The sequence below is a fragment of the Oncorhynchus keta genome, chromosome 1 (assembly GCF_023373465.1).
Source record: "Oncorhynchus keta strain PuntledgeMale-10-30-2019 chromosome 1, Oket_V2, whole genome shotgun sequence".
Classification (NCBI taxonomy): Eukaryota; Metazoa; Chordata; class Actinopteri; order Salmoniformes; family Salmonidae; genus Oncorhynchus; species Oncorhynchus keta.
Genome location: NC_068421.1, coordinates 97,664,359 through 97,682,142, shown reverse-complemented (window position 1 = coordinate 97,682,142; position 17,784 = coordinate 97,664,359). Strand labels below are relative to the sequence as shown.

Here is a 17,784-nt window from a genome sequence, read left to right as displayed (position 1 = left end):
ACACATGTAAACAGACTCTCTGTCCATATTGTTTCCTGGCCTCGTTAAGTTAAGAATCATGAGTTGTTTTATGATATAATGAAGTAGACATATCTTCCCTCCAGTACAACCTCTGTATCTATTGTACCATTAGTAAGAGACCATAGAGAGGTGATAATGTCTTTGTCAGTATGCTAGCCCTCTATTATAGAGGGGGATGGGCCTATATTCATAGACTCTGGTAAACACACTGACGAAGAGATATGTTCATGGCAATGGTTGTGTGTGTGTGTGTGTGTGTGTGTGTGTCAGTCGCCCACTGAGAGAGAGAGAGAGAGAGAGAGAGAGGGCGGAGAGAGAGAGAGAGAGAGAGAGAGAGAGAGAGAGAGAGAGAGAGAGAGAGAGAGAGAGAGAGAGAGGCAGAGAGAGAGAGAGAGGCAGAGAGAGAGAGAGGCAGTGAGAGAGGCAGAGAGAGAGAGGCAGAGAGAGAGGGCAGAGAGGCAGAGAGAGGCAGGCAGAGAGGCAGAGGCAGAGAGAGAGGCAGAGAGGCAGAGAGAGAGAGAGAGGCAGAGAGAGAGGCAGAGAGAGAGAGAGAGAGAGAGAGAGAGAGAGAGAGGCAGAGGCAGAAAGAGAGGCAGAGAGGCAGAGAGAGAGAGAGAGGCAGAGAGAGAGGCAGAGAGAGAGAGAGTCAGACAGACAGACAGACAGACAGACAGACAGACAGACAGACAGACAGACAGACAGACAGACAGAGAGAGAGAGAGAGCAGAGAGAGAGAGAGAGGCAGAGAGAGAGGCAGAGAGAGAGAGAGAGTCAGACAGACAGACAGACAGACAGACAGACAGACAGACAGACAGACAGACAGACAGAGAGAGAGAGAGAGAGAGAGAGAGAGAGAGAGAGAGAGAGAGAGAGAGAGAGAGAGAGAGAGGCAGAGAGGCAGAGAGAGAGAGAGAGAAAAAAACTCATTTCATAAATATGAGGGTCTTTGTTCTCAAAGGACCGAGGCCAACTTTTCAGATCCTCTTACTGAAAATAAATGTAATTATTGAAGGTTCAATCCATGTTGTTTGAATAGAAAAAGGTCAGTGAAATAAAGGAACATGTCTTCCTGCCTCTCTGGATGGGATTCCTTTTCTACAGAGAAGGTGACCGAGATCAAGACCAACATATTTGTGACCAGCTTCGGTCCCGTTTCTGATACTGAAATGGTAAGCACTTCTTCTTGACTCATTCTCATCGTAATAGAAACAGCTTCCATATTCCCGTGCTACTTTTATGTAGAATTGAATGAAAGTATTTTTTTGTAAAAAAAAAATAATAATAAATCAATAAAAATTTTGCAAAACATTTACTTATTTCATCTATTTTTTAAATTACGATTAGTTTTTTTAGTTTTTAATTTTACGATTAGTCTGTATTAATGTCTTGGGGCCGGTTTACTAGCAAAAGATTAAGTCTAGGCCAGGACTAAGAAGCAAACTAAATTGAGAATCTCAAATTGAACATGCATTTTAGGATTAGGCTTAATCTGTTTTCTGAGAAACTGTCCCTTAATGTCATTCTGTACATTGATGCCCTTGTAGCTTTCATATACCAACTCTGAACCCCTGTCTTGTCTCGTCTTTGACCTCTTGACCTCCAGGAGTACACCATAGATGTGTTCTTCAGACAGAGCTGGAAGGACGAACGTCTGCGTTTCCAAGGCCCCATGAAGATGTTACCATTAAACAACCTCCTGGCGTCTAACATCTGGACCCCAGACACCTTCTTCCTCAACGGGAAGAAATCTATCGCCCACAACATGACCACGCCCAACAAACTTCTCCGACTCAAAGACGACGGGACGCTGCTCTACACTATGAGGTCAGTGAGGACCCTCGTCTAACAGTGTGTTGTGAGAAAAAAACATTGTTTACTTGTTTACTTGTTGTTGATCTCCCACTGTTGGTTTCAGGTCAATGCGCCCACTGTCCTCTTAAAGACAAACAAACAGTCTACAGACTGGTACAAACAAACAGTCTAAAGACTAAAGACTGGTACAAACAAACAGTCTACAGACTGGTACAAACAAACAGTCTACAGACTGGTACAAACAAACAGTCTAAAGACTAAAGACTGGTACAAACAAACAGTCTACAGACTGGTACAAACAAACAGTCTACAGACTGGTACAAACAAACAGTCTAAAGACTAAAGACTGGTACAAACAAACAGTCTAAAGACTGGTACAAACAAACAGTCTACAGACTGGTACAAACAAACAGTCTACAGACTGGTACAAACAAACAGTCTACAGACTGGTACAAACAAACAGTCTAAAGACTGGTACAAACAAACAGTCTACAGACTGGTACAAACAAACAGTCTACAGACTGGTACAAACAAACAGTCTACAGACTGGTACAAACAAACAGTCTACAGACTGGTACAAACAAACAGTCTACAGACTGGTACAAACAAACAGTCTACAGACTCGTACAAACAAACAGTCTAAAGACTAAAGACTGGTACAAACAAACAGTCTAAAGACTGGTACAAACAAACAGTCTACAGACTGGTACAAACAAACAGTCTACAGACTGGTACAAACAAACAGTCTACAGACTGGTACAAACAAACAGTCTACAGACTGGTACAAACAAACAGTCTACAGACTGGTACAAACAAACAGTCTAAAGACTGGTACAAACAAACAGTCTACAGACTGGTACAAACAAACAAACAAACAGTCTACAGACTGGTACAAACAAACAAACAAACAGTCTACAGACTGGTACAAACAAACAGTCTACAGACTGGTACAAACAAACAGTCTACAGACTGGTACAAACAAACAGTCTACAGACTGGTACAAACAAACAGTCTACAGACTGGTACAAACAAACAGTCTACAGACTGGTACAAACAAACAGTCTACAGACTGGTACAAACAAACAGTCTACAGACTGGTACAAACAAACAGTCTACAGACTGGTACAAACAAACAAACAGTTGTGTCCTGTTTAATTACAAACAGTCTATCAGACAATCATAAGATAACAGTCTCAGACTGGTACAACACAGACTGGTACATTACATAGACTGGTACAAACAAACAGTGTCTGTTTGAGACGCTGGTCAAACAAAGATGATCCCTATCAGACAATAAACAAAACAAACAGTACAAAACTGGTAAAACAAACAAACAGTCTAGATTCCTGGTCAAACAAACAGTCTACAGACTGGTATTAATCAAACTGCTCATTCTACTGGTAGAACTACAAACAGATCTTTCTGACTGCTATAAACAAACAGTCTACAGACTGGTACAGGTGTACAGGGTTGTGTCCTTGTTTAATTAGAATACGTGAATCAACAATCATAAGATAACTTCTCATTACAACTCTCATTACATAGACGTATGTTGTCTGTTTGAGACGCTGCTCACTATGAGATGATCCCTGTATCAACAATAAACAAAACAAACAATACAAAACAGTAAACAATAAACATGAGATTCCTGGTCAGTCGACGCTAGAAGGTCAGCACATTAATCTTTCTGCTCATTCTACTATAGAACTAAATATAGATCTTTCTGCTCATTCTGCTATAGAACTAAATATAGATGTTTCTGCTCATTCTACTATAGAACTAAATATAGATCTTTCTGCTCATTCTGCTATAGAACTAAATATCGTAGCGTAGCACGCGGTAGTATCGGCATGTTTCTGCTCATTCTACTATAGAACTACATATCGTAGCGTAGCACGCCGTAGTATCGACATGTTTCTGCTCATTCTGCTATAGAACTAAATATCGTAGCGTAGCACGCCGTAGTATCGGCATGTTTCTGCTCATTCTACTATAGAACTAAATATCGTAGCGTAGCACGCCGTAGTATCGACATGTTTCTGCTCATTCTGCTATAGAACTAAATATCGTAGCGTAGCACGCCGTAGTATCGACATGTTTCTGCTCATTCTGCTATAGAACTAAATATCGTAGCGTAGCACGCCGTAGTATCGGCATGTTTCTGCTCATTCTACTATAGAACTAAATATCGTAGCGTAGCACGCCGTAGTATCGACATGTTTCTGCTCATTCTGCTATAGAACTAAATATCGTAGCGTAGCACGCCGTAGTATCGACATGTTTCTGCTCATTCTGCTATAGAACTAAATATCGTAGCGTAGCACGCCGTAGTATCGACATGTTTCTGCTCATTCTGCTATAGAACTAAATATCGTAGCGTAGCACGCCGTAGTATCGGCATGTTTCTGCTCATTCTCCTATAGAACTAAATATCGTAGCGTAGCACGCGGTAGTATCGGCATGTTTCTGCTCATTCTCCTATAGAACTAAATATCGTAGCGTAGCACGCCGTAGTATCGTCATATTCAACAGCGGTTAAGAACTATATTACCTTTAACAGTGTTATCTTGTGATCAAGCCATCAATGTTTTGTGATAATTGGTGTCTGGTATAAAATTATTGATTATTGGTAAAAGAAAATGTTAGCTAACCGGTTACCAATTAGCATGTTTGACATTTCAGTGGAAATACTAGCAGCTTTTGCGGCTTAGCAAAGAAAATACGTCCCGTATTATCGTATTTTCGGTCACCCAGTTATCGGCCACCTTACTATTTTGTTCAATTACAACATTTACATTTACATTTAAGTCATTTAGCAGACGCTCTTATCCAGAGCGACTTACAAATTGGTGCATTCACCTTATGACATCCAGTGGAACAGCCACTTTACAATAGTGCATCTTACAAGATATATCCTTTTAATTTTGTTAAAAAATGAGACACCAACCTCGTATCCAAAATGTTTACTAGATAGTTGGCTAACCTTCCGTTAACAAAATTGGACTTGCCTGTCAACTTTTCGTTGGTGCTCCCTCACGTGGAGTCCTAAAAAAGGTCTCTTCATCAACATATTCAGTGTTAATGTCTCAGCATTTGTTTTAAAGATTAATTTTATGTTTTCAGAAAGTAGATAACAGTTTAACATTAAAATATAAATGAGTATGAATAATTTACATAAAATAAAACTTTGATTTCATGTGCATTGACATAAACAATGAAAACACTTGTGTTGCTGAGATGCACTTAGAAAGTAAAGGAATAAATACACAAGACGGGTTAAATAAATATATATTATATTCATATGAAAACAAACAAAACAAAATTTCGATCTCGACCTCCGTCACAAAAATCTGAATAACAATCCAGCTGTCACGGCTGTCGTAAGAACGGGACCGGCTGTCACGGCTGTCGTAAGAACGGGACCGGCTGTCACGGCTGTCGTAAGAACGGGACCGGCTGTCACGGCTGTCGTAAGAACGGGACCGGCTGTCACGGCTGTCGTAAGAACGGGACCGGCTGTCACGGCTGTCGTAAGAACGGGACCGGCTGTCACGGCTGTCGTAAGAACGGGACCGGCTGTCACGGCTGTCGTAAGAACGGGACCGGCTGTCACGGCTGTCGTAAGAACGGGACCGGCTGTCACGGCTGTCGTAAGAACGGGACCGGCTGTCACGGCTGTCGTAAGAACGGGACCGGCTGTCACGGCTGTCGTAAGAACGGGACCGGCTGTCACGGCTGTCGTAAGAACGGGACCGGCTGTCACGGCTGTCGTAAGAACGGGACCGGCTGTCACGGCTGTCGTAAGAACGGGACCGGCTGTCACGGCTGTCGGACCGCTGTCACGGCTGTCGTAGAACGGGACCGGCTGTCACGGCTGTCACGGGACCGGCTGTCACGGCTGTCGTAAGAACGGGACCGGCTGTCACGGCTGTCGTAAGAACGGGACCGGCTGTCACGGCTGTCGTAAGAACGGGACCGCTGTCATGGCTGTCGTAAGAACGGGACCGGCTGTCACGGCTGTCGTAAGAACGGGACCGGCTGTCAAGGCTGTCGTAAGAACGGGACCGGCTGTCACGGCTGTCGTAAGAAAGGGACCGGCTGTCACGGCTGTCGTAAGAACGGGACCGGCTGTCACGGCTGTCGTAAGAACGGGACCGGCTGTCACGGCTGTCGTAAGAACGGGACCGGCTGTCACGGCTGTCGTAAGAACGGGACCGGCTGTCACGGCTGTCGTAAGAACGGGACCGGCTGTCAAGGCTGTCGTAAGAACGGGACCGGCTGTCACGGCTGTCGTAAGAAAGGGACCGGCTGTCACGGCTGTCGTAAGAACGGGACCGGCTGTCACGGCTGTCGTAAGAACGGGACCGGCTGTCACGGCTGTCGTAAGAACGGGACCAGGGCGCAGCGGATGTTGAGTTCCACATATTTAATTCAAAGAGAAACTTAAACAAAACAAAATATATCAAATAACCAAACAACTAAATGTGACTACGTGGTGCACATGCACAAACACAAAACAATATCCCACAAATGCAGGTGGGGAAAAAGCCAACCTAAATATGAACCCCAATTAGAGGCAACGATTACCAGCTGCCTCTAATTGGGAACCACGCAAACCACCAACCTAGAAATCTATAAACTAGATAACCCCCCCCAGTCACCAGCTCCACCGCCACCTCTGGATCCCACGGCACACCCCTACTGTAGAACCAGTACTGACAGAAGTCACAGCACACCCATGGCACCGCGGACCTACACTCCTGCGGGGAGCAGACGTTTTGGAGGAGGTGCCCTGAGGGCTGGTGCTATGGACTGTAGATATGTAAAGAGAGAAAAAAAAAGTTTCAACATTGCAGTTTTATGGAATAGTTTTATGGAACACAAAACAAACATTATTTGTTTGTCTAATTTACCTGTGGACGTGGCTGTATTGGAATTGCAGGGGGCAGGGACACCAGACGAGGCTGCTACAGTGGTGTGACCAGGGGAGACAGAGGAGGCAGTTGGTGCAGAGGAGGCCGCGTTGGTGGTGACAGGCAGGGGGGTGGTGTGCATCGTGGTGGTGGTGGACGAAACCAGCTGACAATGGTTTGGAGGTGCTGGTGTTTGTAATGGTGGGGTTGACTGGCTGACGATGGTGTGGCCGGCAGAGTAGGCACCTGGCCTTCTTCTGCAACTGGGGACTCTGGCGGTTTCTCCCCCAACCCGCTCTCCTTCAAGTGCTTCTCATAAGAAGTGAAGGAAAGTGTCCATCGTTGGACGTGTGACACACTCAGATCTCCCCGTGTCCAGGGTGTCCGGCCTCCTCATGCTCAGGTTCCTGTGCCTCCTCCTGAACCTTTCCCACCACCTCTTCCCCAGTGGTGGGATTGTATCCCCTGGGTGCTGAAACCTACAGTAGAATAGAATGTAAAATTGTCCAAAACAGTTTGTTTTGGAATCACCATAGACATCCACATTTACATCACACACATTGAGAACAGTCAGTCCTGCGTTCTACATACAAAAACACATACAGGGTGGCAAAACAGTATTTAGTCAGCCACCAATTGTGCAAGTTCTCCCACTTAAAAAGATGAGAGAGGCCTGTAACTTTCATCATATGTACACTTCAACTATGACAGACAAAATGAGAAACAAAATTTGAGAAAATCACATTGTGGGATTTTTTATGAATTTATTTGCAAATTATGGTGGAAAATAAGTATTTGGTCAATAACAAAAGTTTATCTCAATACTTTGTTATATACCCTTTGTTGGCAATGACAGAGGTCAAACGTTTTCTGTAAGTCTCCACAAGGTTTTCACACACTGTTGCTGGTATTTTGGCCCATTCCTCCATGTAGATCTCCTCTAGAGCAGTGATGTTTTGGGGCTGTTGTTGGGCAACACAGACTTTCAACTCCCTCCAAAGATTTTCTATGGGGTTGAGATCTGGAGACTGACTAGGCCACTCCAGGACCTTGAAATGCTTCTTACGAAGCCACTCCTTCGTTGCCTGGGCAGTGTGTTTGGGATCATTGTCATGCTGAAAGACCCAGCCACGTTTCATCTTCAATGCCCTTGCTGATGGAAGGAGGTTTTCACTCAAAATCTCACAATACATGGCCCCATTCATTCTTTCCTTTACACGGATCAGTCGTCCTGGTCCCTTTGCAGAAAAACAGCCCCAAAGCATGATGTTTCCACCCCCATGCTTCACAGTAGATATGGTGTTCTTTGGATGCAACTCAGCATTCTTTGTCCTCCAAACACAACGAGTTGAGTTTTTACCAAAAAGTTATATTTTGGTTTCATCTGACCATATGACATTCTCCCAATCTTCTTCTGGATCATCCGAATGCTCTCTAGCTAACTTCAGATGGGCCTGGACATGTACTGGCTTACGCAGGGGGACACGTCTGGCACTGCAGGATTTGAGTCCCTGGCGGCGTAGTGTGTTACTGATGGTAGGCCTTGTTACTTTGGTCCCAGCTCTCTGCAGGTCATTCACTAGGTCCCCCCGTGTGGTTCTGGGATTTTTTCTCACCGTTCTTGTGATCATTTTGACCCCACAGGGTGAGATCTTGCGTGGAGCCCCAGGTCGAGGTAGATTATCAGTGGTCTTGTATGTCTTCCATTTCCTAATAATTGCTCCCACAGTTGATTTCTTCAAACCAAGCTGCTTACCTATTTCAGATTCAGTCTTCCCAGTCTAGTGCAGGTCTACAATTTTGTTTCTGGTGTCCTTTGACAGCTCTTTGGTCTTGGCCATAGTGGAGTTTGGAGTGTGACTGTTTGAGGTTGTGGACAGGTGTCTTTTATACAGATAACATGTTCAAACAGGTGCCATTAATACAGGTAACGAGTGGAGGGCAGAGGAGCCTCTTAAAGAAGAAGTTACAGGTCTGTGAGAGCCAGAAATCTTGCTTGATTGTTGGTGACCAAATACTTATTTTCCACCATAATTTGCAAATAAATTCATTAAAAATACTACAATGTGATTTTGTGGATTTTTTTTTCTCATGAAAATTACAGGCCTCTCTCATCTTTTTAAGTGGGAGAACTTGCACAATTGGTGGCTGACGAAATACTTTTTTGCACCACTGTATACCTGCGTATTTTGTCTGTGTATTTCATCAGCCTCGGCCTGGTGAAGGGCGCAGTACATACAGTACTACACCAGAGAATTTGCCTCCTGTGGTGCAAGCACTGTGCTTCTACCCCTGCATTGCTTGCTGTTTGGGGTTTCAGGCTGGGTTTCTGTTTACAGCACTTTGTGACATCAGCTGATGTAAGAAGGGCTTTATAAATACATTTGATTTGATTTGATTTGTGGGTGGTCCACTGCGACAACCATGGGGTCACCGAGCCGCTCAGCCAGTCCGCCAGAGGCTGCCGAGGTACACCATCCACCTTGGTAGATTAGAAAAGAAACCTGTTACTAGCAGATCTAATTTACATACACGTGGTCATCTCCTAAAAACAAAAGATGCCTAACCTTGGCAGCCTGGAGGATAGCCATCCCTGCCCCACAGTTCTCCATGGCATGGTACAGGCCCACCTGACTAACCTTGGCAGCCTAGAACTAAATGTCATAGGAGTTCTGCTGTCTATTGTATCGTCATGCTCATTCTACTATAGAACTAAATGTCATAGATCTGCTGTCTATTGTATCGTCATGCTCATTCTACTATAGAACTAAATGTCATAGATCTGCTGTCTATTGTATCGTCATGCTCATTCTACTATAGACACATTCCCCACACACACACACACAGACACACTCCCACCCACCCACACACACAGACACACAGACACACTCCCACCCACACACACAGACACACTCCCACCCACCCACCCACACACACAGACACACAGACACACTCCCCACACACACACACACACACAGACACACTCCCACCCACACACACACACACACACACAGACACACTCCCACCCACACACACACACAGACACACAGACACATTCCCCACACACACACACACACACAGACACACACACACATTCCCACCCACACACACACACTCCCTTCAGCTCGGACGGTTCCTCTGTCCCGTTCCTCGGACGGTTCCTCTGCATGTGGGTCAGATGAATTGGAAAGCGGAGAGGCAGAAGTCTGTTTGTCTTGACCCATTCCTCTGAGGCACGGTAGTGGAGGAAAACAGGCCAAAGGGATGAGTCCCAAATGGCACCCTATTCCCTACATAGTGCACTACTTTGGACCAGAGTAGGGTGCCATTTAGGAAACAGACAGGGTCTCCGAGAGAGCACCAAGCTGGCTGTGTCACCCTCCTCTCTCTCTCTATCTCTCTCTCTCTCTGTCACTCTCTCTGTCACTCTCTGTCACTCTGTCACACTCTCTCTCTCTCTCTCTGTCTCTCTTCCCCCTGCCTCTCTCTCTCTGTCACTCTCTCTGTCTCTCTTCCCCCTGCCTCTCTCTCTCTGTCACTCTCTCTGTCTCTCTTCCCCCTGCCTCTCTCTCTCTGTCTGACCAGCACCACTATATAGATCACAGTGGTGTGGAGACCAGCACCACTATATAGATCACAGTGGTGTGGAGACCAGCCAACACCACTATATAGATCACAGTGGTGTGGAGACCAGCCAACACCACTATATAGATCACAGTGGTGTGGAGACCAGCCAACACCACTATATAGATCACAGTGGTGTGGAGACCAGCCAACACCACTATATAGATCACAGTGGTGTGGAGACCAGCCAACACCACTATATAGATCACAGTGGTGTGGAGACCAGCCAACACCACTATATAGATCACAGTGGTGTGGAGACCAGCACCACTATATAGATCACAGTGGTGTGGAGACCAGCACCACTATATAGATCACAGTGGTGTGGAGACCAGCACCACTATATAGATCACAGTGGTGTGGAGACCAGCACCACTATATAGATAACAGTGGTGTGGAGACCAGCACCACTATATAGATCACAGTGGTGTGGAGACCAGCCAGTACCACTATATAGATCACAGTGGTGTGGAGACCAGCACCACTATATAGATCACAGTGGTGTGGAGACCAACACCACTATACATATCACACATCATCCCAACACACTTCAGTCTCTGCACCAATACAGGCTGGTCAAGTCTATGAACACAGATACACAATATCCAGTCAATATAATCCACAAATGTAAACATTGCTGTAACAGTGCTGTGGCTAGAATGAAAACCTGAGTCCATCCTACTCAAAATATACTTTTCCTGGAAGTAGACAGGCTCCTTCTAATTGACTAGCGACGCCAATACTTTGGGCCCCCCAAAAATCCAACTTAGATATGGGCCAGCAGTTATTCAGTAGAGTGGTACCAACTCAAAAGAGGGAGGACAAATGGTGATTTCAACAACTTGGGGACTTCATGACATTCTAGGGAGAGATTGAACATGTTAAAGGGCGAGCAATGTGGTCTGCATGTTAGGGCACAATAGCACCCTATTCCCTATGTAGTGCACTACTTTAGACCAGAGCCCTATAGAACCCTATTCCCTATGTAGTGCACTACTTTAGACCAGAGCCGTATAGAACCCTATTCCCTATGTAGTGCACTACTTTAGACCAGAGCCCTATGGCACCCTATTCCCTATGTAGTGCACTACTTTAGACCAGAGCCCTATGGCACCCTATTCCATATGTAGTGCACTACTTTAGACCAGAGCCGTATAGAACTCTATTCCCTATATAGAGCACTACTTTAGACCAGAGCCCTATGGCACACTATTCCCTATGTAGTGCACTACTTTAGACCAGAGCCCTATGGCACCCTATTCCCTATATAGAGCACTACTTTAGACCAGAGCCCTATGGCACACTATTCCCTATATAGTGCACTACTTTAGACGAGGGTTCATAGGGTATAGTGTGTATAGTATATAATGATTCAGATTTTAAAAACATTCAGATTAAAATAAAAAAAGTCATACTGTATATACTTTTAAAAATTCATGAAAACATTTTTTTTGTGCTTTTTTGGACTTAATTTAAGGTTAGTGTGCAGTTTGGTTAAAGTTATGGTTAAGGTTAGGGTTAGGTTCAGAGCTGCCTCCAGAACTAGATTCATGATGACAAAACGCTAACCTGCTATTGTGTTGTGGCTCTGCATATACTTCCTGCTAATGACCAGAGAATCTTCTGTTAACATGCCCCTCTTCTTACCCAGAGGCACAGATCGATCTCAGACGAACATCCATTTAAAAAAAAAACACTTTCTAACCCAGCCATGGTAAACACTGTCAATGTAATCAGCAAAAAAATAAATAATTGCAGAGAAGGTTGGTTTTATAATGAGATAATTGAAAGTGGAAGAGCTGAAGGAATGCTATTGACACTCCTTAAAGGAGACGAGAAATAGAAAATCCTTGCTGTGTTTCAAAGCTGATCCAGGAACAGTCAATTTAGTGATCTGCTAACAGAGCACCAATGTTTTGCTGTGGTTGGCTATCACGCAGCTCTGCACCCACTGTTGGGATTTCAAATCACTTTGGGATAGCCACGGCCTAGTGGCTCTATTTATGTCCTAGGGACTCTATTTACAGACTAGGAGCCCTATTTACAACCTAGGAGCTCTATTCACAGCCTAGGGGCTCTATTTACAGACTAGGAGCCCTATTTACAGCCTAGTGGCTCTATTTATGTCCTAGGGGCTCTATTTACAGACTAGGAGCCCTATTTACAGCCTAGTGGCTCTATTTATGTCCTAGGGGCTCTATTCACAGCCTAGTGGCTCTATTCACAGCCAGGTCTAGGAAGAGTCTTGGTGGTTTCAAACTATTTCCATTTAGCAATGATGGAGGCCCCTGTGTTCTTGGGGACCTTTAATGCTGCAGAATGATGGAGGTCACTGTGTTCTTGGGGACCTTTAATGCTGCAGAATGATGGAGGTCACTGTGTTCTTGGGGACCTTTAATGCTGCAGAATGATGGAGGTCACTGTGTTCTTGGGGACCTTTAATGCTGCAGAATGATGGAGGCCACTGTGTTCTTGGGGACCTTTAATGCTGCAGAATGATGGAGGCCACTGTGTTCTTGGGGACCTTTAATGCTGCAGAATGATGGAGGTCACTGTGTTCTTGGGGACCTTTAATGCTGCAGAATGATGGAGGTCACTGTGTTCTTGGGGACCTTTAATGCTGCAGAATGATGGAGGTCACTGTGTTCTTGGGGACCTTTAATGCTGCAGAATGATGGAGGCCCCTGTGTTCTTGGGGACCTTTAATGATGCAGAAATGTTTTGGTACCCTTCCCCAGATCTGTGCCTCGACACAATCCTGTATCAGAGATCTACCGGACATGGTTTGGTTTTTGCTCTGACATGCACTGTCAAATGTGGGACCTTATACAAACAGGTGAATTTGAATTTACCACCAGGTGGACTCCAATCAAGTTGTTAAAACATCTCAAGGATGATCAATGGAAACAAGATGCACCTGAGCTCAATTTCGAGTCTCATAGAAAAAAGGGTCTGAATACTTATTGGAATAAGGTATTTAAAAAAAATATATATATATATATATAAACATTTGCAAACATTTCTATAACCTGTTTTTACTTTTGTCATTGTGTTTAGATTGACGAGGAAACACATTAACTGAATCCATTTTTAGAAAATTGCTGTAAATTTACAAAATGTGGAACAAGTCAAGAGGTCTGAATACTTTCTGATTAAACGTGGCTCAGACATATAGGCCTACAGTAGGCCTAGCCCCTATAGCAGTGTGAATGTTAAACAATATATTCCCTTATTGAAGCCATGCTTTTAATTCATACAATGTGGACTGCAAATATGTTCAACATGTTTAGCAAATATGGGCCTACATTTTTTTTTCTTTTTTTTCTGCAGGCTATTTAACAAACTAGCCTTTAACTGACTAACAATCAAATTGGAGTTGATGACAATGAAATACATAAAAGACCGTAAATTCACAACTTGAAACGACCACATATTTAGTCATGGATCACGTTCTGATTGGCCAGTGAGATGTCTAGCCTTGACACACCTCCAACTTGTTTATTCATCAAACCCCGGCCCTATCGCTCCACTTCCAGCTACTGCGCCCATAATTCTGGTTGTGAAAATAGCTAAAATATTTCTGACACATCCCTGAACCTATAGCACACATTGCGTTAGGTTTGTTAAAATAGAGCCCTACGTTTTGCTTCAGAGACATTCCTAAAAGGGAATCATTGACGCGTTTAATTGTTTAATTGTTGAAAGACTAATCAGTGAGTTACAATGCCTATTTTCTGAAAACGGCAATATTTCTGTGGTTGGGTATCATGCAACTCTGCACCCACTCAAATCACTTGGAATAGCCTGTCCATTATTTTGCCTTACCAGAGTTCTGTGTCTTTTTACATCAGATACATAGATACATTCTTCCAGTTGTTATGTTCCTGTGTAGTCCACCAGAGGGAGGTGTAGTTCCTGTGTAGTCCACCAGATGGAGGTGTAGTTCCTGTGTAGTCCACCAGATGGAGGTGTAGTTCCTGTGTAGTCCACCAGATGGAGGTGTAGTTCCTGTGTAGTCCACCAGATGGAGGTGTAGTTCCTGTGTAGTCCACCAGAGGGAGGTGTAGTTTCTGTGGAGACCACCAGAGGTGTAGTTCCTGTGTAGTCCACTAAGTCCACTAGAGGGAGGTGTAGGACAATAGATTGAGGAGGTGTGCTCTTATTTAGTCTTGCAAACACCTAGATTCTGGAAAGAATGTTTTGATGTGTATTGATAATGAAGGGCACTGTGCTTTTACTGGTTGTTTCTCCTCTATGCCTTTCTCACTCAAACTCAAACACCCACAGCCACACACACCCTGAGCACCCGCCCCCTCCGTGCCCCTGTCACTCAAACTCAAACACCCACAAGCACAGCCTCACACCTCCTGAGCCCCCGCTTCCTCACACCTCCTGAGCCCCCCCTCCCTTCCGTTTTCAACTGTTGAATTTTCCAATCCAAAAACAACATAAGGTCTCAACCACCCCGACCCCCCACCCCCCCACCCTCAAGGGGAAAAAAATATGGCAATGCATCGGCTCAATATCTGAGCAAATAACTTCATTTACCAGACGTGTGTCCTCTCCTCTGCTGCACATTTCCCGTGGGGATTCTTACTCCAATGTTTTACAAAAGAGGAACTTAGATTAAAACCATAAATGATCGATGTCCGATTACATTTGAAGATTTATTGGAACAAAATGGGCTGAGAAACATTGTTGTATTTGATTGGACCACATTATGAACAGAGACATACCTGTATATTACCATCGGATGCAGGAGCTGGTAGACTGAATAATGCTGACGCCAATCTCATTGGAACGCTTTTGGAAAGCCAGGTGATGATGATGATGATGATGATGATGATGATGATGATGATGGTGATGATGATGAACTTTCTCCAGTAGATGGCAGTCTAGGATCACAGCTTTCAGATGGGATACTGTTTACACTGTTTTGATACAGCTGGACATACACATCACTAAATAATAATAAATAATATGCCATTTAGCAGACGCTTTTATCCAAAGCGACTTACAGTCATGTGTGCATACATTCTACGTATGGGTGGTCCCGGGAATCGAACCCACTACCCTGGCGTTACAAGCGCCATGCTCTACCAACTGAGCTACAGAAGGACCACACTCTTGGAATGCTGTTCCCATGAGATCACATGGCATTCCAACTAAAACCCACCTATGATTTAGTGAGTGAGCAAATGACAGAGATAGACAGGGATAAAGAGGGAGAGAGAGACAAGAGAGACGAGCTGTATTTTAGCGAAAATGTGTTTTTTCAAGGTTTTCTGTTTTTCCCATTTGTTTTCATGTTTTTGCTCTCAAAATCACACTTAAAAAAAAATAGAAACCAACTAATATTGGATGTTGTAAGTCCACAACAACACTTAAACTACATCAGGAGACCAGAGTCTTTAAAAGGGGTAAAGGGTCCTATATTTGGTTTATAGTGGTAAAGGGTCCTATATTTGGTTTATAGTGGTAAAGGGCCCTATATTTGGTTTATAGTGGTAAAGGGCCCTATATTTGGTTTATAGTGTTAAAGGGTCCTATATTTGGTTTATAGTGGTAAAGGGTCCTATATTTGGTTTATAGTGTTAAAGGGCCCTATATTTGGTTTATAGTGGTAAAGGGTCCTATATTTGGTTTATAGTGGTAAAGGGCCCTATATTTGGTTTATAGTGGTAAAGGGCCCTATATGTGGTTTATAGTGTTAAAGGGCCCTATATTTGGTTTATAGTGGTAAAGGGTCCTATATTTGGTTTATAGTGGTAAAGGGCCCTATATGTGGTTTATAGTGGTAAAGGGTCCTATATTTGGTTTGTAGTGGTAAAGGGCCCTATATTTGGTTTATAGTGGTAAAGGGCCCTATATGTGGTTTATAGTGGTAAAGGGTCCTATATTTGGTTTGTAGTGGTAAAGGGCCCTATATTTGGTTTATAGTGGTAAAGGGCCCTATATTTGGTTTATAGTGGTAAAGGGCCCTATATTTGGTTTGTAGTGTTAAAGGGCCCTATATTTGGTGTATAGTGGTAAAGGGTCCTATATTTGGTTTATAGTGGTAAAGGGCCCTATATGTGGTTTATAGTGGTAAAGGGCCCTATATTTGGTTTATAGTGTTAAAGGGCCCTATATTTGGTTTGTAGTGTTAAAGGGCCCTATATTTGGTGTATAGTGGTAAAGGGTCCTATATTTGGTTTATAGTGGTAAAGGGCCCTATATGTGGTTTATAGTGGTAAAGGGTCCTACATGTGGTTTATAGTGTTAAAGGGTCCTACATGTGGTTTATAGTGTTAAAGGGCCCTATATTTGGTTTATAGTGGTAAAGGGCCCTATATTTGGTTTGTAGTGTTAAAGGGCCCTATATTTGGTTTATAGTGGTAAAGGGCCCTATATTTGGTTTGTAGTGTTAAAGGGCCCTATATTTGGTTTATAGTGTTAAAGGGCCCTATATGTGGTTTGTAGTGGTAAAGGGTCCTATATTTGGTTTATAGTGTTAAAGGGTCCTATATTTGGTTTATAGTGGTAAAGGGCCCTATATTTGGTTTATAGTGTTAAAGGGCCCTATATTTGGTTTATAGTGTTAAAGGGCCCTATATGTGGTTTATAGTGTTAAAGGGTCCTATATTTGGTTTATAGTGTTAAAGGGTCCTATATTTGGTTTATAGTGTTAAAGGGTCCTATATGTGGTTTATAGTGTTAAAGGGTCCTATATTTGGTTTATAGTGTTAAAGGGTCCTATATTTGGTTTATAGTGTTAAAGGGTCCTATATTTGGTTTATAGTGTTAAAGGGCCCTATATGTGGTTTATAGTGTTAAAGGGTCCTATATTTGGTTTATAGTGTTAAAGGGTCCTATATTTGGTTTATAGTGTTAAAGGGTCCTATATTTGGTTTATAGTGTTAAAGGGTCCTATATGTGGTTTATAGTGGTAAAGGGCCCTATATTTGGTTTATAGTGTTAAAGGGTCCTATATTTGGTTTATAGTGGTAAAGGGCCCTATATGTGGTTTATAGTGTTAAAGGGTCCTATATTTGGTTTATAGTGTTAAAGGGTCCTATATTTGGTTTATAGTGTTAAAGGGTCCTATATTTGGTTTATAGTGTTAAAGGGCCCTATATGTGGTTTATAGTGTTAAAGGGTCCTATATTTGGTTTATAGTGTTAAAGGGTCCTATATTTGGTTTATAGTGTTAAAGGGTCCTATATTTGGTTTATAGTGGTAAAGGGTCCTATATTTGGTTTATAGTGGTAAAGGGCCCTATATTTGGTTTATAGTGGTAACGGGTCCTATATTTGGTTTATAGTGTTAAAGGGTCCTATATTTGGTTTATAGTGGTAAAGGGCCCTATATTTGGTTTATAGTGGTAAAGGGCCCTATATTTGGTTTATAGTGGTAAAGGGCCCTATATTTGGTT

General features: G+C 43.3%; 1 protein-coding gene across 2 annotated transcripts in view; it reads left to right on the top strand.

Annotated features, from left to right (window-relative positions):
- Positions 1-17,784, top strand: part of LOC118376134 (gamma-aminobutyric acid receptor subunit alpha-5-like) — a 98,715-nt gene that overhangs the window by 10,434 nt on the left and 70,497 nt on the right. For both annotated transcript variants that reach the window (XM_052468188.1, XM_052468199.1), the window contains exons 4-5: positions 1,123-1,190; positions 1,625-1,845. In XM_052468188.1, coding sequence (XP_052324148.1) covers positions 1,123-1,190; positions 1,625-1,845 — 289 coding nt within the window. The remainder of the gene's footprint in view (positions 1-1,122; positions 1,191-1,624; positions 1,846-17,784) is intronic.